This window comes from Diaphorina citri, unplaced genomic scaffold (genome assembly GCF_000475195.1).
Source record: "Diaphorina citri unplaced genomic scaffold, Diaci psyllid genome assembly version 1.1 scaffold1220, whole genome shotgun sequence".
NCBI classification, from domain to species: domain Eukaryota; kingdom Metazoa; phylum Arthropoda; class Insecta; order Hemiptera; family Psyllidae; genus Diaphorina; species Diaphorina citri.
This window is the reverse complement of record NW_007378649.1, coordinates 70,078-92,934: the sequence shown is the minus strand read 5'-3', so window position 1 is coordinate 92,934 and position 22,857 is coordinate 70,078. Positions and strand designations below refer to the sequence as shown.

Sequence of the window (22,857 nt, the reverse complement as noted above, 5' to 3'; positions counted from 1 at the left end):
AGAGAGAGATTTGATAACTGCTAATCGTCCCGAAATCGAAGAGAGAAGGGAGACAGGATAGGAGAAAGCCAGCTATTCCGAGAGCGAACCTTATCCCTTCGGGATAAAATCCGCTCCGGGCGTGAATCGAACCTGCGGCCTAGCGCTCACAAGGCAAACGCCACCAACCAAGCTAACTAGGGTGGCTCAAGATATGATTGAAGTTCAAATAACAGAGTCACTTTGTTTGGTTTTTGCTTTGTATTATATTGACAATCTAAAATCCGCTCCGGGCGTGAATCGAACCTGCGGCCTAGCGCTTACAAGGCAAACGCGCCACCAACCAAGCTAACTAGGGTGGCTCTAGAGATGATTGAAGTTCAAATAACAGAGTCACTTTGTTTGGTTTTTGCTTGGTATTATATTGACAATGGGTATAGTTCCATTATCAGATCCTTGGCAAATCCTTCCCTCAAGAATATCTTCAGCCAAACTCTTTCCCTGTATCATCTCCGCTTCTATTTGAAACATGATAGGAACAAACACTTCACCACGTACATAGTATCTATGCATATTATAGCCGTTTTATATAAAAAAAGCGTTTGTATTTCTGTAAAGAGAATAAAAATAGGAACAGCAAGAAGCAGAAGAAACATCAGATCAAGCAGAAACACGTTAATAGACTAAATTACATATTCACAAACAAATTACGCCGACCATTTGAAAACTGTTTACACACACACTTATTATGTAGAATAAACCGAAACAGAAATATAGAAAACTACCGAGGTAGAAATTCCATACCTCGGCTGGGATTGAACCCACGCCCTCCTGTTTACCAGGCGAGCGCCTTGACCACTACACCTCCGAGATAGGTTGAATCGTACAGCATCGTACAGAAATCGTACAGAATCGTACAGCATCCAAAGTTGGTTCTACTCTTCGACCAGAAGAGGACTCCTCGACGCATATTATTGTGTAAAAGGAATTGATGGCAAAACACACATCATTAAATCCAAGCCATCATCTCGCAAATACAAGAATCACCATCCATCCTGACAAGATGAATGGTCTGTCAATCAATTCGATTCAATTCAATTCCGAGAGTGACTGAGTGAGGACGAGAAATACTTCTGCTAAAGTGCTGCAGGAATCTCGGGTAGACGAAAGAGAAGCAAATCATGCCAATAGGCCGAGAGTCGAATAGCCAGAGCTAGAAGGTGCATGAGAGTTGAATATGGAATAACCGATGCATTCAATAATCCAATCATTTTTTAATGGAAATAAATAGGTATCAATTTGAAAATGAATGAAAAAATGGAATTAGAAAAACCTAGAAAAAAACTAATAATTTTTTTTAATAAAGAAAAGAAGTAAATCATAAATTTTAAATCCCTTAAAAAAGAAATACTTAATTGAAGAAATGTGCCTCAAAATTGGCAGAATCATAATCAGGAAATAAACAAAATAGGAAAAGGAATTTTTAATGGTGTTAAGCATACTGAAATGCTTGTCACAAATATCGTTCCTCAAATTATTACACCTAGAAATGGTGTTAAGCATACTCAAATGCTTGTCACAAATATCGTTCCTCAAATTATTACACCTAGGTAAATTTCATGACTTGACTTGGACTCGAACCACCAACCTCCAGATCCAAAGTCTAACGTGTTAACCACTCTGCACCACTATTCAAAATAACAGACGGAATGATCGCAGCAAAGACAAGGTGGTATTCAAAACAAATCAACAAAACGATGCGTGGTATTCAAGCCAAACTCGATCCATACAAACAACATTCAAACAGAAAATGAGATTCGGAAACGACTCTGCTGGAAATGGATACAAAAACCATTCAAACAAATCGGACGGGAAAGAGGGGAAAAGGAAAATTGAATAATAAAAGATGGAGACAAGATAAGTAGAATAATAGAAAATTTGGAAGGAGAGAAAGAGGAAGCGTTGGAAAATTGTCGCAAACAAAAAAGGTCGGAAGAGAATTGTAAAAGTTTGCGTGCGTGTTCCCCGGGTTTTAGGAGCAAATTGAAAAAAGAAGGGTAAAAGGGATTTTTTGTGAATACAAAAAAGCTTTTATATTCGGTTATTTTGGGATGTTTTGGAAAGTAAAATTGAAAGATGATATTGTGATCCACTTAATGCTGTGATAACTATTTTGGAAACGCTGAGTCTAAATTGTAGACTGATCGTTTTATTAAATCTGTTAAGTCAGGATAAGAGATATGTAACTCCCGTACCGTGCATACGTTGCACGTTCGTCTCGAGCATTTTTGAACATATTTCAAGGTGAAATTGTCACATCCACCAACTAGGTATTAAACGCATTAAATTTATTGTTAACAACTTTTTCTTTATTGTAAAAGTTTAAAATACTTTATAATTAGGTATGATTTATATGCAAAGACTCAAGTATTTAAATTCAAAGACTTAAGTAAACACATAGGCGGTTCTTGCCTAAATTTTTGGGGGGGCTTGATTTTGAAGGTACACCTTCAAAATTTTGATTTAGCTTTATGTAAAAAATCTGGTGTTTACGAAGTGAGCGTCTTGATCACTACGCCACCGAAGCACGTGTATAAAAAGTTGTTCTTTTATGAATGTTCTGTATGCTACGGTGTGAACATCACACGACTTTCCTTATCCTATTGAATGATGCTTATTTGAATATTATTTTACCCTAACTTTTACCATATCTCTAACCGTTTAGTCGGTATAGCTAAAAACTACAAAAAACGTTTAGCGTAGTGCATTAAGCAGGGAACGACATTTGTGACAAGCATTTATGCTTAACACAATTAAAATTCCTTTAAATTGAATTTCAGAATAATAATCCAAAACACCATTTTTACTTTCCTTATCCTATAGGAAGGAAAGTAATGTAATCGGGTCAAATTTTTGATGGTCAGTTTTTGATGCCAAAACACGTTTTGAGGTAGAGCCTAAATCCAAAGTTTCAGCCATTGGTCCGTATGTGTGTCTGTCTGTCTGTAAACAAAATATCTCGAGAACAGTCTTATAAGAGCTAGAGACTTGAAATTTGGTATGTGGATGTCAAATGTGACAAGGATGTGACACGAAACTTTTGGATAAGATCGGTGCATTGGTTGGCGGCATTTTACCACTTTTTGGCGGTTTAAATTTCAATGTAGTTTAACAATATCTCGGGAACGGTATGAGCTAGAGACTTGAAATTTGGTATGTAGTTCACAAATTAATGTGACAAGGATGCAATAGAAAACGTTTAGTTGAGATAGGTGCTGCGGTTGGCGGCATTTTGACCGCTTTTGGACGGATTTCGACCGTTTTTTTGGCGGTTTTCAGCTATACCGACTAAACGGATAGAGATATGGTTAAAGTTAGGGTAAAATAATACTCAAATAAGCATCATTCAATAGGATAAGGAAAAAGTCGTGTGATGTTCACACCAGATTTTTTACATAAAGCTAAATCAAAATTTTGAAGGTGTACCTTCAAAATCAAGCCCCCCCAAAAATTCAGGCAAGAACCGCCTATGTTTACATAAAGCTAAATCAAAATTTTGAAGGTGTACCTTCAAAATCAAGCCCCCCCAAAAATTTAGGCAAGAACCGCCTATGATTTTTTACATAAAGCTAAATCAAAATTTTGAAGGTGTACCTTCAAAATCAAGCCCCCCCAAAAATTTAGGCAAGAACCGCCCATGGTGCTATGGAGTTTTATACAGTCGTAAAATTTTGTATTTAAATTTACAAACAATTATGATAGGTAAGTATCTTTAAGGAAGCGTTTATCTGAAGCGTTTATTACTCACTTTATCAAGTATTTGGTTGACTTATTTGTCCTTGATTTACACTAAAAGCTGTCTGGATCATCCTCGGATCTTCAACCTCCTCTTTACATTACTAGGTACCTATAGGTATACATACTCGTAGGGTCGTAGGATGCAAGGAGTTCTCGCATTCTGATTGGTTCTTTCATTTTGGGTCGATGACTCCTTGCTGCCATATTCAAATGGATGAACCATAGGTATATACTACTTACATACTCGTAGGTTTTCCCTTTCCACATTTCAAAATCTATGTTACTTGCACAGACAGTTTTAATTTTTAGCACTTTAAAATCCGTTTTACCACCGTTCTCATTTCTAACTCTTTGTGTAGTTTTCGAGACTCTAAACCCCCTTACTTTTTTAATTATTTCAAAACAGGAGCTCATATCCTACTTATCATAACACAAAGCATTGGATGGATGTAATTCGATATTATTAAAGCCATGTCATTTTCAAAACAGGAGCTCATATCCTACTTATCATAACACAAAGCATTGGATGGATGTAATTCGATATTATTAAAGCCATGTCATTTTTTAATTTTTAATATTTCACTAGTATAATCTTCTCAATTTTATAATCCCCCACTATCATATCTGCTATGAAATGTGTTGGAGATTTTAACAATAAGCTCATAATGAGTTGACTGATAAAAATTAAATGGCTATTATGTGATATAAGCCAGATTTGATTTTCTGACATATAGATTTTAACAATAAGCTCATAATGAGTTGACTGATAAAAATTAAATGGCTATTATGTGCTATAAGTCAGATTTGATTTTCTGACATAAACTTATATCTCTGATCACATCCTGCATCCTGATTTCACAATTCTATTTAAATAAATATTAAAAAATTGATAATCTTATATCAAAGGTCAGATTATGCTTGGATAAATTTCATGAAAAGGGTTAGGGTTGCTGCTTCGATTTTGATGGTCGCTTAAACTAACATCAATAAAATCGACATGTGAGGTTTTCTGTTTTTAATTTTTATCGATAGGGCACATCTTTTAAAGTCATTTGTTTATGTTGCTTTTTTTTAAATTAAATTATTTTTCAAAAATTGATAATCTTATATCAAAGGTCAGATTATGCTTGGATAAATTTCATGAAAAGGGTTAGGGTTGCTGCTTCGATTTTGATGGTTGCTTAAACTAACATCAATAAAATCGACATGTGAGGTTTTCTATGTTTTTAATTTTTATCGATAGGGCACATATTTTAAAGTCATTTGTTTATGCACAATTCTATTTAAATAAATATTAAAAAATTGATAATCTTATATCAAAGGTCAGATTATGCTTGGATAAATTTCATGAAAAGGGTTATGGTTGCTGCTTCGATTTTGATGGTTGCTTAAACTAACATCAATAAAATCGACATGTGAGGTTTTCTATTTAATTTTTATCGATAGGGCACATCTTTTAAAGTCATTTGTTTATGTTGCTTTTTTTAATTAAATTATTTTTCTTTGATTTTTGTGTCAAAATTTTATAAAATCATTTGTTTATGCGCAATTTTTCGATATTATTATTTTTTCCGTTGATTTTGTGTTAAAATTAAAAATGTTTCCCCTTTGTAATATTTGTAAAGGTTTCCCCTTTAAAACTTTAAAAATGTTTCCCCTTTAAAACTTTATGGTCGTTTGTGGTCTTGATATTTTGTCAAAATCGGTGATTTTCCCAACTTCAATCTTACCTTTTTATAACGCCACGAAATTGATCTGTTCCATTTTTCTGTTAACGACACGAAATTCCATCATTATGTGTTGTTAAATTTTAAAAATAAGTCAAACACAACTATTACTATGTTTCTACAACTTTTCCACGTTTTTTCTGGTTTCAGGTGAAAGTCTGGTTCCAAAATCGGCGGACGAAACACAAGCGGATGCAACAGGAAGAAGAGGCAAAAGTGCAACAGAACTCCTCGAGCAACAAGAACTCTCATCACGTGAACAAATGGAAACAGGAGACGCAAAACGGGAGTTCGAGTGAACATCATGACGAAATGGATCGAAGTTATGGGTCACCCTATAGTCGACATATGAACTCGTACGACGGGTGTAGTAGCGATGAAGAAGATATGGTCGATTGCGACTAAATTTTGACACAACCTGTATCCGTAGGCGAAATCTTTCTGTGTCAAATTCATCGGTCAAAGAGTCAAAGTAAGAGAGAAGTTCCAGAAACTTTCTGTTACCTACGTACCTACACTACATAGGTACCAATGTACCTTTAAAGATGAAAATCACAATCTCTTGAAAAATATCTACAAAAAATATGTGACTATGTATTCAGGCAGATCAATATAATACCAAGTTGACAGACAAAAGGACTTCTAAATCTTCAAATTCTCCTGAAAATTGTCTGGAAAAACAGTGCAAGGCAAAACGGTGAAAAAAGCATCCATCAAATTTGACCAAGGGTTTCCCAAAGTTGTGAAGCCCATGTATGAGTGCAATTATAAGATTATCTCAGATACTCATCATTATAATTAATTGATCTTCAAAACGTGATGGTGAAAACCTTGCCAAGATTATCTCAGATACTCACCATTATAATTAATTGATCTTCAAAACGTGATGGTGAAAACCTTGCCTCGATACCTGTATTATTAGGTACTTATCAATAATTTTGTAGATTAGATTTTTTTTTTGTTTCTCGTTTTTTTTCTTTTTAAGAAGTTTGATAAAGGGATCTGTAACTGGTGGGGTCTTATTCTTATCGTCCCGAAATCGTAGAGATTGAAGTTATCGTCATAGGTATCAATTACCGTGCCTAAACAATGTTTATAACTACATACCCGTTTACTCATGACTTGCTTCTAATACTTTTACCTAATCGATCTTTTTTCCGTGTAATCTCTGTACTTAAAAACTCCTGAGTAAATAAATTTGTGAAATTATTCCTATTTTGTAAAGATATAAATGAAAAAATCCAATAGTAATTCTCAATTCTATATTTATTGTACTTAAATTACCTTATGTCCTTTTTTTTCAATGAAAATTCGAAATAAAAGAATGACTGAATAGAGTATCCTGAGAGATTTTGTCCTTACACTTGGGAAAAATAATAATAATAATAAAAAGTAAAAATAAAACGAAGATTGTACCTCAAGGTCACCGCTTTCCAATTCATCAAGGTCACATTTTGGACCCAATCAGGCTTTTGGTAGCCTCGGACGAACCCTTTTGCTGAGTACGATTTACTGAACCCCAAGTTACTTACTTCAAATCTCTCCGGATATTTCTGTTCTTTCAAAATATACATGTTTGTGATGATAAAAATATATAAAAACGATTTCGTTTTGATTTCCTCCTCAATTTTATCTCATAGAAATATTAAGCACTGCGCAGTAATTGGCACCCACTTTGAGTAGTGCTTTGCAACATGATCCATTAAATTGCGGGTTCGATTCCCGCCTGGGGCAGATGTTATCCTAAACAGATAAGTTTCGTTCTCGGAACTCTTCGCTATCAGGATGATAAGACCTTAGCAGTTACAGCAGTTACAGTTCCCTCTATCAAATCTCAAAAAAAAAAAAAAGTTAAAAAAAAAAAAAAAAAAAACATTAAAATGGCCTGAAGTGTCTGTGCCTTTTCATCACTTACTGAGTCAACACGGAACAGAAAAACAGTTCTGTAGAACAGCGGTTTCCATTTTTTTTTCTACGCGGCCCTTTTTCTACAACTTTGAAGGCGCCGCGGCCCCTTTACTATAGGTATTTTATGTGACTCAACTTTACCAGAGAGCCATTTCCAGGGGGCCTTACTGTCCCCTCGGGGTCCGCGGACCCCAGTTTGGGAACCGCTGCTCTACAGTGTAGCCAATAATTACAACGGAGCTCTATGGTGATTGATCTACAGTACATAGGGACGGGTATACAATCTATATTGCACAATGTAATCAGCGCAATATTACGATCGGGCACATTATCATAATGATCGATTCTAAAGTAAATAGAAGAGATAGGAAAATTACTTCTCAATATACAGGGTGGTCAATTGGTCATAGTTCATAAACCAAGGGTACACGGTTCAGTGGGAACATACCTGTTTGCCATGCAAAAGATCCTATTAGATTCAATTCCTAATATCGACGAAAAATAGCATTCATATATCGACTGTGTTTCAACGGATTACTTTCTGGTGTTTCTCGTGTAGACATTTAGGCCAGCCACACACTATCAGGTAGACCTGTCGACAAATACACCTGATCAGGTCTCTGATCGATTCTAAAGTAAATAGAAGAGATAGGAAAATTACTTCTCAATATACAGGGTGGTCAATTGGTCATAGTTCATAAACCAAGGGCACACGGTTCAGTGGGAACATGCTTGTTTGCCATGCAAAAGATCCTATTAGATTTAATTCCTAAAATCGACGAAAAATAGCATTCATATATCGACTGCAAAAATGTGTGTGTTCAACGGATTACTTTCTGGTGTTTCTCGTGAAGACATTTAGGCCAGCCACTCACTATCAGGTAGACCTGACGACAAATACACCTGATCAGGTCTACCTGATAGTGTGTGTCTCATCAGGTATCAGGTGTACCTGTCAGGTCTACCTGATAGTGAGTGGCTGGCCTTATAGGTACATAGCAACGAAATGTCTTCACACTTCGACAAAGACTCTGAAAATCCAATGCTTCATCGCTACAAAATAAAAACACTCACTCTTAGCTGACGTTGTATACGGAGGAACTTAGAAAACAAACCGTGTGTCCAATTTCTTTCCTGACCACCCTGTCTAGGAGCCGCCCTAGAGCATTTAGTCGTAAATAAATCGATCAGGTATACTTCAGAATTCAAGCAGCCTGGCTGGCCTTATAGGTACATAGCAACGAAATGTCTTCACACTTCGACAAAGACTCTGAAAATCCAATGCTTCATCGCTACAAAATAACACTCACTCTTAGCTGACGTTGTATACAGAGGAACTTAGAAAACAAATCGTGTGTCCAATTTCTTTCCTGACCACCCTGTCTAGGAGCCGCCCTAGAGCATTTAGTCGTATAAATAAATCGATCAGGTATACTTCAGAATTCAAGCATCCTTAGCAGTTAGCAGCAATTTAGAATTTAGTTATCCCAAGCAGGAATTTTCCTTCGTAATCGGATGATGGCGAAGTATGGTTTATGGTTCAGTCATTATTTTATGGTGTAGGGACATTAGTTTATGGAAGTGTAGTTTAGGGTAGAAACACCCATTTACGCTTACTGTCCGTACCTCTGAGATAGGCGTGATATCCGTTTACTCTGAATTTCTTTCCTGACCACCCTGTCTAGGAGCCGCCCTAGAGCATTTAGTCGTAAATAAATCGATCAGGTATACTTCAGAATTCAAGCATCCTTAGCAGTTAGCAGCAATTTAGAATTCAGTTATCCCAAGCAGGAATTTTCCTTCGTAATCGGATGATGGCGAAGTATGGTTTATGGTTCCGTCATTATTTTATGGTGTAGGGACATTAGTTTATGGAAGTGTAGGGTAGGGTAGAAACACCCATTTACGCTTACTGTCCGTGCCTCTGAGATAGGCATGATATCTATTTACGCTACTCCTTCGTAATCGGATGATGGCGAAGTATGGTTTATGGTTCCGTCATTATTTTATGGTGTAGGGACATTAGTTTATGGAAGTGTAGGGCAGGGTAGAAACACTCATTTACGCTTACTGTCCGTACCTCTGAGATAGGCATGATATCCATTTACGCTAGTAGGGACATTAGTTTATGGAAGTGTAGGGTAGGGTAGAAACACCCATTTACGCTTACTGTCCGTGCCTCTGAGATAGGCATGATATCCATTTACGCTATGCCCTACGATACACCTATTCGCGTCAGCCCGAACTTAGGTCCTGCTTAGCGTGAACTTAGAACCTACTCTCCTACGTGAGCGGGAATAGAGGGATTATCAATATCTGTGAGAGTGGGTGTTTCAAGCAAGAAACGCTTTTTGTGTCCTATGTGCTCGCGATTTTACGAAACTGGTGGAAAACGTTTGTCTCGACAGAAATGCCTTACCCGCTCACGCACTCCGCGATTTTACGAAACTGGTGGAAATCGTTTGTCTCGACAGAAATGCCTTACCCGCTCACGCACTTTTGTAAGACGGCCCGTTAGACGCGGAATAACAATACCTAACTGGATAGTTGACCCATTGACCAATTAAAACGACAGTATTGAGGAAGTTTTATCGCGATGTAGGTACTCACGCACTTTTGTAAGACGGCCCGTTAGACTCGGAATAACAATACCTAACTGGATAGTTGACCCATTGACCAATTAAAACGACAGTATTAAGGAAGTTTTATCGCGATGTAGGTGCATATTTGCAACTGGTGTAGTTTTTCTGTTTCGTGAAAAATCTCGAACAGTCAGGAGGATTCATTACAAATAGCTATAGGAACTCTAGGGAGAACTGGTAGAAACTGCAAAGACAAATGTGTCCGAATCTCACGCACTTTTGTAAGACGGCCCGTTAGACTCGGAATAACAATACCTAACTGGATAGTTGACCCATTGACCAATTAAAACGACAGTTTATTATCGCGATGTAGGTGCATATTTGCAACTGGTGTAGTTTTGTCTGTTCCGTGAAAAATCTCTAACAGTTACGAGGATTCATTACAAATAGCTAGGAACTCTAGGGAGAACTGGTTGAAACTGCAAAGACAAAATGTGTCCGAATAATTGTGTAAGTCCGTTCTTTTCGTTCCTTGGTTCTTCTTTATTTTTTTCTTCTTCTGTATTTAACATCACTTTGTAATTTATTGCATTTCGAGTGTGGATATTCAGCATCTCTACCAGTGTAGGAACGGTATACAGAGTCTCCTTGGGAATTGCATCTGAAATCACTTTTGGATTCACTAAATTTCATTTTCTTCTTGGAAGTTCTATGTTGTGCTTTATGGAATTATTTTCAGTCCCTCTGATTGGATGTTAGACATCATTGCTGTCCGATTGGGACCATGGGATGGACCGTGGATACTCAAAGCATCCAACAATATTTTGCCTGTTTTTTTCTCTGGATCTTACATAGAATCTTTATTTTCAGTATTAGTTTGAGCATTGGGTATCTGTCTATGTTTAGTATGATAGTATGTACATTGTTCATAATTATATGCCTCTCTCGATTATCCGGATAGTTGACCCATTGACCAATTAAAACGACAGTATTAAGGAAGTTTTATCGCGATGTAGGTGCATATTTGCAACTGGTGTAGTTTTGTCTGTTTCGTGAAAAATCTCGAACAGTTAGGAGGATTCATTACAAATAGCTAGGAACTCTAGGGAGAACTGGTTGAAACTGCAAAGACAAATGTGTCCGAATAATTGTGTAAGTCCGTTCTTTTCGTTCGGTATCGGTGATGATTTTCGTTAAATTATTTAGTCCGTTCTTTTCGTTCGGTATAGGAACTCTAGGGAGAACTGGTTGAAACTGCAAAGACAAATGTGTCCGAATAATTGTGTAAGTCCGTTCTTTTCGTTCGGTATCGGTAATGATTTTCGTTAAATTATTTAGTCCGTTCTTTTCGTTCGGTATCGGTAATGAGTTTCGTTAAATTATTTATCTATTTAACCGTGATCGCGTGTGTTTAGTGTTACTCGTAAGATTCTGTGTGAATTGACTCCCTCCGTTAATTGTCGTTCCCGCCGTGCCGTACTTGCCAAATATGCCGTTAGGCGAAAAAGATTGAAACACATCTCAAGGTAAGCTTTTTCTTGACTTCTCGTTCGGTATCGGTAATGATTTTCGTTAAATTATTTAGTCCGTTCTTTTCGTTCGGTATCGGTAATGATTTTCGTTAAATTATTTAGTCTGTTCTTTTCGTTCGGTACCTATCGGTAATGATTTTCGTTAAATTATTTATCTGCTTAACCGTGATCGCGTGTGTTTAGTGTTACTCGTAAGGTTCTGTGTGAATTGACTCCCTCCGTTAATTGTCGTTCCCGCCGTGCCGTACTTGCCGAAGATGCCGTTAGGCGAAAAAGATTGAAACACATCTCAAGGTAAGCTTTTTCTTGACTTCTTCACTTCGCCACTGGTGATTAAATTGGCCAATCATATAATTACACCGATATTGGCCAGGCTAGATCGATTCTCTACCTCTGTGTGCATTGGAATTCATCATCCTCAATTAGGGCCGCCAATCATATAATTACACCGATATTGGCCAGGCTAGATCGATTCTCTACCTCTGTGTGCATTGGAATTCATCATCTTCAATTAGGGCTCCGATATCGATCAGGCACAATAATTGCCAAGTACTTTACCTACATAGAAGCTCATAAAACATGATTATTCTGATTATGAAGGGGAAAAAAGTTCACTTCCTTGAGCTTTTTATAAAAATGCTTCCTTGAGGTGGCTCACGATTTTTCGAAAATAGAATAGATTATACTTAGAAGTAGTTTTATTTATTTTTTCAAACCTAGGTGTACTTATCTGGACGTTGATGGTGCGTTTAATGTTGTAGACGAGATCCTTTTTCATTTGAATTTGATGCTCAATCATTTTAAAATGATGGTAGCTTGAGAAAGGTAAACATTGTAAACTTTAGAACTATGTATTAATTTTCAGTAGAAATTTAGCCCGGTGGCAAAATGTTCAAGATTGTCGGGGATACCACAAAGGTGGGTTTTTCGCCCATTTACTTATGGAAGACTAATTTGTGTAGGAACTTCATCTTGTAAAAACCATGTTAAAAATAAGGAAAAATCCACACCTATCCACCTATATCTTTGCGTTTGATGTTGTAGACGAGATCCTTTTTCATTTGAATTTGATGCTCAATCATTTTGAAATGATGGTAGCTTGAGAAAGGTAAACATTGTAAACTTTAGAACTATTAATTTTCAGTAGAAATTTAGCCCGGTGGCAAAAATCAAAATGGTCAAGATTGTCGGGGTTACCACAAGGGTGGGTTTTTCGCCCATTTACTTATGGAAGACTAATTTGCATAGGAACTTCATCTTACAAAAACCATGTTAAAAATAAGGAAAAATCCACACCTATCTAATATCTAAGCCCGAAATTCAGCTTTATCATATAATAATGGACTCTTGGAATTCCATCTATTGAAGATATTGAAAATTGCAGCAGATAATTAGGGGCGATTTTAAACTACGATTAAAATGGAAAATAATAGCAATAATAATTGATACCATAAACCAATAATAGGTATCTAGCTATCCAGTGATCAGATAAACCAGAATGCACTTAAAAATAATATCCTTACTGTTATTGATATTTACAATGAGATGGTAAGTAGATATTATGGGTTTTGAGAAGTCTATAATCAGAAACTTTCTGTTACCTACGTACCTACACTACATAGGTACCAATGTACCTTTAAAGATGAAAATCACAATCTCTTGAAAAATATCTGTATTCAGCCTGATCAATACATATAATACCAAGTTAACAGACAAAAGGACTTCTAAATCTTCAAATTCTCATGAAAATTGTCTGGAAAAACAGTGCAAGACAAAACGGTGAAAAAATCATCCATCAAATTTGACCAAGGGTTTCCCAAAGTTGTGAAGCCCATGGATGAGTGCAATTATAAGATTATCTCAGATACTCACCATTATAATTAATTGATCTTCAAAACGTGATGGTGAAAACCTTGCCTCGATACCTGTATTATTAGGTACTTATCAATAATTTAGTAGATTAGATATCATAGGTAAGTATCATAGAAATTACTTATAATATTTAATAGATAGATACCTACCTATAAAATATTTAATATCAAGTTTCTGTTTGACAGTATTCTTCTGCATCATTAAATTAATTTTAATTAATAAGTGTCATGATCAGAACTGTCTTGTCCAGAAAAAGTATCTGCTAATAAAAATAAAATTATAATTCCTCATATAATGATTATCGAGATACAATAGGCACATAATTTCCTAATGACATCACAGCATAGAACAGCTTTATTGATTTTATTCAATCAGGTATTATATCCAGTCTACATAATTATCCCATGTTTTTTTCATAATGATGGATCACTTTATGCTAATCAAGACTATAATTTACTAGCCACGAATAAAATGAAATAATATTAATATTAACCCTTTCACCCCGACTTATTCTAGGAAGTATCCCATGTTTTTTTCATAATGATGGATCACTTTATGCTAATCAAGACTATAATTTACTAGCCACGAATAAAATGAAATAATATTAACCCTTTCACCCCGACTTATTCTAGGAAGAATCTTTCAATTTTTGTGATCAGGCATTATTATTTGGGCTATAAAGGAGGACTCTACAAAGTTTCATGTCCTCCTATTAGGACTTCTGAACAAAAATCGATCTGGAGTCAAAACCAGACAAGTTAGCCAAGTGATTTTTTTTAAGATCAATTTTTCTGATCAGGCATTATTATTTGGGCTATAAATGAGGACTCTACAAAGTTTCATGTCCTCCTAGGACTACTGAACAAAAATCGATCTGGAGTCAAAACCAGACAAGTTAGCCAAGTGATTTTTACTGAGGTTTTAGTTCACAAAAGAAACATTTGAAAAACACTGAGAACGGAATTTTTTCGATAGGTCTGGGATGATAATATGTATATCCCATTTTGAGAATCATGTTTTCATGTTTCTGTGGGACGTGTTGTCCCTTTAGGGGTGAAAGGGTTAATACTAGTGATGCTAGGTTATGGAGGTAATTAATTGAGAAGAGGCTATAATATTATAATTGTACGTTTCATTTATGAACATATGACAGCATGTTAGGTGTAGACTCGTGTATTAAAATTTAAATTTGAAGAGGTTTGTTCAAGAAGGGGCAAAAAACGAAATTTGAGTTTTGAGTTAAACAGTGCCCGAAAAGGGACAATAAAAGCCAATACTCTACTCTTAATTTTAGTATATTACTACATAGGACCAAAAAAGTGGACCCAATGGACTCCGAAAATAGGTACGGCCCTGATTGGGGTATTCTGCAAGAGCTCATGTAGTTATATCTTTGAATAAAATTGACATTTGACGTATCATGTTTATTTTTATACTGATTTTTAACGTTCATCATTAAAAAATCCATTTCACCCAAAAAGAACCTGAGTAGGTAGGGTTAGGTCATTCTTGAATTGAATCTTTCAATTACTCTCAAGAACTCAAGACCGGGAATGGCAATGGCAAATAGATAAATGTACCTACTAATGTTATTATGTATCTAAATTCTAAGCTTAACTTCGAGGTAGATATTTATAATCCTTCCTGTACTAAGAATTAAATACCTAAAATTAAGAAAAAATATATCTAGGTATGTAATGTTTTAGGTAGCTACCTCGGAAATATTTAGAATTGAATAACGAGAGTAGGTATTATTATGAATTGAATAGGTAATTCCATCTTTCCATCACAAGTTTGCCTAATAGGTAACCTATATACAATGTACAAATAATGTACATACCTAGATACCTAGTCCCTACATGATTATAAGTTACGTACCTACATTTTCCAAACTATTCTTTTTCGCCTCTTGTATCCCTTTTCTACAATGAACATAACAATAAATTGAAAGTAAAAATGCAAACACACACACCCGTTCTTTTCGTTCGGTATCGGTAATGATTTTCGTTAAATTATTTATCTATTTAACCGTGATCGCGTGTGTTTAGTGTTACTCGTAATGTTCTGTGTGAATTGACTCCCTCCGTTAATTGTCGTTCCCGCCGTGCCGCCCGTTTTTCGATCTCGTTAAGGCTCAATCTCTTTGAGGCTCATCTAGATCTCTTCATCAGATAGATAGTCTTCAGTGCTACTGCCAAATACAGAAGACATTTAGGTCAGTCCAACCATAAATGAGGATTTCCCTATGCCCTTCTTGTTCTTTTCCTTCAAAATTCAAAATATAAATATCAGGTTCTATCTTGGATGTAACTAAATCCCAAGATTCCCAAGATGATCCGCCGTGGTAATTCTCAACTCGAGGATTCCTCAACCCCCATTTCCCCTCAAAGGACAAATCCAATTGATTCTGTCCGACCAATCAAACTGGAATTCGGGCACTTACTGGACGCCAAAAGTGTTCAGGTACACTTTGCCAAAAGTCAGCTTGACTGTCTATTACTTCCTAACTTCCGACTGGCCTCCTCTGAGCCGGATTTAACCACTTAACCACACAAAAAGTCCAATCCAAGGCTTAGGTGTAGGGGCAAACAGCCCTAAAGGTTGGTTTAAGCTTCTTCGAATCTAACCACTAAACTACTTGAGTCCCAGTGGTTTTTCGCATTTCAGAAACCTCAACAGAGTTCGGTAGTTGGTGAAGTTTGCACGATGTCAATAGATTGACTGTCTTTTACTCCGTTCTGGCCCAAGCCATCAACATCCTAATTTACAGTCCACCACTTACTACTACACTTTGATTTGCGCTTAGCTAAGGTTCCTGTCACGATACACTAAAGAAATTTGCAGTAAGTATTCAAAATAGGACTTCCTGGGTCTTCCTCTCGGTCTTCTTCCTTCCAGTATATTAGTGATGAACTCATTATGCCTCAGCAGACGTCCCACTAGCTTTATCTTTCTTTTCATCAATGTCTGCAATTCCTACAACCAACTCAAGAGATCAGCTTTAGACAGATCAAATTGGCCTTTAGTACATGATGAAGTGAGACCCTAGTGGTTTTTCACACTTTAGGGACACCAACCGAGTTCGGTCGTCGGTGAAAGTTGAAGTCGTTCACCCTGTATGCATGTACACACTGAGAATCATTCAACAATCAACACAAACATCAAGTAGAATGCATCCAATTATGCTAGCGCGCTGTGAAGAGAAATGATAATAACACCATCTCGGGCAGGGTCTGAGGTAGGAGACAGGCCAAAAGGTCCGGTAGCGATAAAGAAACTGGGCAAAACTCAGGAAATAGGATGTACTTTGAGGCTTAGGTCTCAGAAATACTTTGGAGACTCTAGGCCAAAGCCAAATTCAGGAAATAAAGAAGGAGGAGGAGGGAATTTTTAATTGTGTTAAGCATACTTAAATCCTTGTCACCCTTTCCCCAATTACCTACACACCTTCTGGAATTCCCTTTTTCTGCCCTAGGACGAAGTAGTCCTGCCCGTCTAGGAAGCTTCACTACCCGAAACCACCCCCATAGCTTCGATCCTGGTGCTCCCCGGGTTAAAGTTTTAGAACCAGTTGTATCCTAACAAGACAGCGAGACGACAGAAAACCCAACCTAGGCTGCTCCGAGAGCCCAAACAGGTTTTTATAATGGACGTTCAGGTTTGCGTATCATTTCGATTTTCGGAATTAATATATCTTATTTGTTCAACAATGACCTGCGGTTCCCCCTGCACGCTTCCCGCTAATACTGCGTGGATGATTCTTATTATTATCTTTTTTCTAAAAAGAGGTTTGATAGAAGAAACTGTAACTGCTAAGGTCTTATCGTCCCGAAATCGAAGAGAGAAGGATAGGAGAAAGCCAGTCGTTCGGAGAACAAACATTATCCGTTCAGGATAAGGTCCGCAACGGGCAGGAATCTAACCCGCGGCCTAGCGCTTACAAGGCAGACGCGCTACCAACCAAGCTAACTAGGCTGGCTAGATGATTCTTACTGAACCTTTGAGGGGAAATGGGGGTTGAGGAATCCTCGAGTTGAGAATTACCACGGCGGATCATCTTGGGAATCTTGGGATTTAGTTACATCCAAGATAGAACCTGATATTTATATTTTGAATTTTGAAGGAAAAGAACAAGAAGGGCATAGGGAAATCCTCATTTATGGTTGGACTGACCTAAATGTCTTCTGTATTTGGCAGTAGCACTGAAGACTATCTATCTGATGAAGAGATCTAGATGAGCCTCAAAGAGATTGAGCCTTAACGAGATCGAAAAACGGACCCAATATTAGACTATACGAAGGTGTCTGCTAAAATTCAGTACTTCTTTAATCTCTCCATTTCTTCTTCCAGCACTTCCTCCTTTCGAAAATCCAATAAACCATTAGATACCCTGTTTGACATGTCAAGTCCAACCAAACTCCCTCCAGGGCACCAATTAGAAGTTCCAGTTGTACCAGAGTCCCCTCCAACACAAATATTCCAACCAATTAAAATACCTTCAGTAATCACACAATTAAAAAAATAAATGTGTCTTAACGCAAACACTAATCTGAGAAACAAGCATTGAAAAAAAAAAATATATATATATAAAATAATAAACACTAAAAAACAAATTATATAAAGATACAAATTAGAATCAAATAAAACTCAATCATAAATAAAGATAATTCGTTTACTTCACAACCTTTAAACAATTATTAATAACATTCCAAGATTTCGAGTTTGAAAAAACTAACTCCTAATAAATTGGCGTTTTATCTTGTTGTGTTTGTTGAACTGAAATTTAAATTATATAAAACTACAGGATGGTTCAAAGCTTGTTGAATTAGAACTTTGAAGTGTTAATGTGGATTAGGATAAACTTCCAAAATTTACTTTGGATCATAGGTGCTGAAAAATTACCTGAAATAATAGCAAATATTAGCATTAGAATCCAAGCGTTAAAGCGTTTGATAGCAACCAACTTTAGACAAACCTACTCAGGTTAGTTGAGAGGGCAGAAATTTGGTCAGGCTCTAATGGATGGAAAGATATCCGGTTTTAGTTTTAAGATGTAGAAAATGTATGTGATTCCCGAATTCACTTGGACAATATTCCTTAGAAACTTTTGGTTAAAAAAAGATAGGTAAAAAAAAAGGATCAACTATCCAATATTATGGAAGGTGCTTAAAAGGGGGTAAAAAAAGATCTAATAATGACAGCTGTACCACCTACTCGTATGACTCTCGGTAAGAACAAAAGACAATGCACATCCTTTAAAGACACTCTCAGCCGACCAAACAACAAAGCTCAAATGATAGAAGTGTTAATAAGGCATCACAAGAATGACGAGCTGGAGAACAGACCTTGTTTGTTTTAAAAGTTCAAGCATCAAATAGAGGTAATTGAAGACTGTAATAAAAAGAGCAGAAGAAAAAATTGTAGATGGAAATAATACACTTGTAATCACTGTGCACTCATTTACACATTTGTTAAACATGCCCGCAAGCATCTGGAGAAGAAAAAAATAGAAGAAGAAATGTAATTTGTACTGAAAAAAAAGAACAGAAAAAAAGAGAAGAAAAAATTGTAGATGGAAATAATACACTTGTAATCACTGTGCACTCATTTACACATTTGTTAAACATGCCCGCAAGCATCTGGTGAAGAAAAAATAGAAGAAGAAATGTAATTTGTACTGAAAAAAAGAACAGAAAAAAACCAGCCATGAAAAAAATGACTCTAAAGCTTCAAAGAGAGATGTTTAAAGTTTTATATTAAGGACTTGAGATGGAATTCTTCTCACTCAATCAAGCTACTCAATTTGGTTAGATCCAACTGACTCAGAGCGGATTTTATATTAAGGACTTGAGATGGAATTCTTCTCACTCAATCAAGCTACTCAATTTGGTTAGATCCAACTGACTCAGAGCGGAAAAAATACTGTTTACAAGTTTCAGAATATAATTGTTCATATTAAATGGTAGAAAACGAGATGTTGTGAACTTGTACGTATGGTGTGTTGAAAACAGGTGTGAGTATGATATGGACGTGACGGTAATACGGGGTGTGACCAAATTGGGTGCCTCTCCTCCTAAATATCGTTGAATCATGGATGAAGAATGTAAGTATACCTAAATAGCTACCTCATGCAAAATCGCATGCAATAAAATGAAAATGATATGTTCCAAGCTGACAATCTGAGTAAATTACTACTTAGGATAATCGAGAGAGGCACATAATTATGTACATACTAAACATAGACAGATACCTAATGCTCAAACTAATACTGAAAATGAAGATTCTATGTAAGATCCAGAGAAAAAACAGGCAAAATATTGTTGGATGCTTTGAGTATCCACGGTCCATCCCATAGTCTCAATCGGACAGCAATGATGTATAACATCCAATCAGAGGGACTGAAAATGATTCCATAAAGAAAAACCTATAGAACTTCCAAGAAGAAAATTAAATTTAGTCAATCCAAGTGATTTCAGATGCAATTCCCAAGGAGACTCTGTATACCGTTCCTACACTAGTAGAGATGCTGAATATCCACACTCGAAATGCAATAAATTACAAAGTGATGTTAAATACAGAAGAAGAAAAAAATAAAGAAGAACCAATAATTGTAACTCATAATAGGTGATTAAATTCTCACTTTGAACAATGCTCCAGCTTAGCCCGTTGGGGTCCCAAGAAAAGGATTTTCAATAATGGCATTAACCCATTCAAAGTCTATTCATATCCTATCCATCCCTTCATGTACTGTGCAGGTTTCGTCTAGATTATGATTGTCGTCAACAATCTCAACACTTCGGTCATAGAATCATCTCAGCTGACTGGTGAAATTTCCCTTTATTCCTTTAAGTAACTCATAATAGGTGATTAAATTCTCACTTTGAACAATGCTCCAGCTTAGCCCGTTGGGGTCCCAAGAAAAGGATTTTCAATAATGCCATTAACCCATTCAAAGTCTATTCATATCCTATCCATCCCTTAATGTACTGTGCAGCTTTCATCTAGATTATGATTGTCGTCAACAATCTCAACACTTCCGTCATAGAATCATCTCAGCTGACTGGTGAAATTCCCCTTTATTCCTTTCATTTTCTTGTATTTGGTTTAGTCTTTTTCTTCCTAGCCTTTTCCTACTTAAATAGGGTCGGCGTTTCTTGTCAGTCTCTTCCAGGCAGTCCTATTGTGTATTAGTATTAGACGAATAATATATATCTTTCTATTGACATTGAAATTCTCATTTGGTTTGGTATTAACACGAACAATATCTTCAATGTCTTCTCTGTCATTCAAAGTTTTGGATGAATCACATACTAATTACACGTAATTTACAATTTTTTCTTCTCATAGTGCTCAAAAGTGAGGCGGTTTTTTTACTTATCCATATCCAACATGGTAGTGAGGACGTTAACTTTTGGAAAAGGAAATTTTCTTGTATTTGGTTTAGTCTTTTTCTTCCTAGCCTTTTCCTTCTTAAATAAGGTCGACGTTTCTTGTCAGTCCCTTCCAGGCAGTCCTAGTGTGTATTAGTATTAGACGAATAATACTATTGACATTGAGATTCTCATTTGGTTTGGTATTAACACGAACAATATCTTCAATGTCTTCTCTGTCATTCAAAGTTTTGGAGGAATCACATAATTACACGTAATTTACAATTTTTTCTTCTCATAGTGCTCAAAAGTGAGGCGGTTTTTTTATTTAACCATCCATATCCAACATGGTAGTGAGGACGTTAACTTTTGAAAAGGAAAAACCGGTGTCAATACCATTAATCTCACGCTTGTCATTATGATCGTTATCATTATTATTAACATTATTATCATAAGTGTCATCATTATTATTATCATCATCATAATCATTACCTATTATTGACATTATTATTATTATTATCTTCAACATCATAAATAGTTTTTCAAACTTGACTTGATTCTCACAATAGATATGAATTTCGCAAAGATTGATTTCTCGCACAAAAGACCGATTGTTTTTGTTCAAACGTGTTGTAGGTACTTGCTGCTCCCGATGCGATGTGGAGTTTGGTATGCCATTATCATTTTGGTCCATGTGTTGTACAACATATTGTTGTATAGGTTTCTCATCGCAACAGGTTTTCACGCAACACTTTAATAAAGACTTCAATTTTTTCTCTTCCTCTTCTTCTTCTTTCACATCTTCAATGAATTATTCATCAATGTGTTCGTTGATTTTGTTGAACTTTCACAAAAATGTGGTTGAAAACTTTTTTTTGTGTGTGTTTGAATTTTTACTTTCAATTTATTGTTATGTTCATTGTAGACAAGGGATACAAGAGGCGAAAAAGAATAGTTTGGAAAATGTAGGTAGGTAACTTATAATCGTGTAGGGACTAGGTATCTAGGTATGTACATTTGTACATTTTATATAGGTACCTATTAGGCAAACTTGTGATGGAAAGATGGAATTATCTATTCAATTCATAATAATACCTACTCTCGTTATTCAATTCTAAATATTTCCGAGGTAGCTACCTAAAACATTACATACCTAGATATATTTTTTCTTACTTTTAGGTATTTAATTCTTAGTACAGGAAGGATTATAATTATCTACCTCGAAGTTAAGCTTAGAATTTAGATACATATAACATTAGTATTAGGTACATTTATCTATTTGGTATTGCCATTCCCGGTCTTGAGTTCCTGAGAGTAATTGAAAGATTCAATTCAAGAATGACCCAAGTACCTAACCCTACTCAGGCTCTTTTTGGGTGAAATGGATTTTTTAATGATGAATGTAAAAAATCAGTATAAAAATAAACATGATATGTCAAATGTCAATTATTCAAAGATATACATGAGCTCTTGCAGAATACCCCAATCAGGGCCGTACCTATTTTCAGAGTCCATTGGGTCCACTTTTTTGGTCCTACATATGTAGTAATATAATAAAATTAAGAGTAGAGTATTGGCTTTTATTGTCCCTTTTCAGGAACTGTTTAACTCAAAACTCAAATTTCGTTTTTTGCCCCTTCTTGAACAGACCTTTTCAAGTTTAAATTTTAATACACGAGTCTACACCTAACAACCTAACATGCTGTCATATGTTCATATGAAACGTACAATTATAATATTATAGCCTCTTCTCAATTAATTACCTCCATAACCTAGCATCACTAGTATTACCCCTTTCATCCCTAAAGGGACAACACGTCCCACAGAAACATGAAAACATGATTCTCAAAATGGGATATATTATCATCCCAGACCTATCGAAAAAATTGCGTTCTCAGTGTTTTTCAAATGTTTCTTTTGTTTTTCTTCTCCAGATGCTTGCGGGCATGTTTAACAAATGTGTAAATGAGTGCACAGTGATTACAAGTGTATTATTTCCATCTACAATTTTTTCTTCTGCTCTTTTTATTACAGTCTTCAATTACCTCTATTTGATGCTTGAACTTTTAAAACAAACAAGGTCTGTTCT

General features: G+C 36.0%; 1 protein-coding gene across 1 annotated transcript; it reads left to right on the top strand.

The window, feature by feature from the left end:
• Nucleotides 1-348: 348 nt before the first annotated feature.
• On the top strand, nucleotides 349-5,975 carry LOC108253068. Its single transcript, XM_017446350.2, has 2 exons — nucleotides 349-540; nucleotides 5,655-5,975. The coding sequence occupies exons 1-2, from the start codon at nucleotides 349-351 to the stop codon at nucleotides 5,907-5,909; spliced, it is 447 nt and encodes a 148-aa protein (XP_017301839.1). The 3' UTR covers nucleotides 5,910-5,975.
• Nucleotides 5,976-22,857: the final 16,882 nt, after the last annotated feature.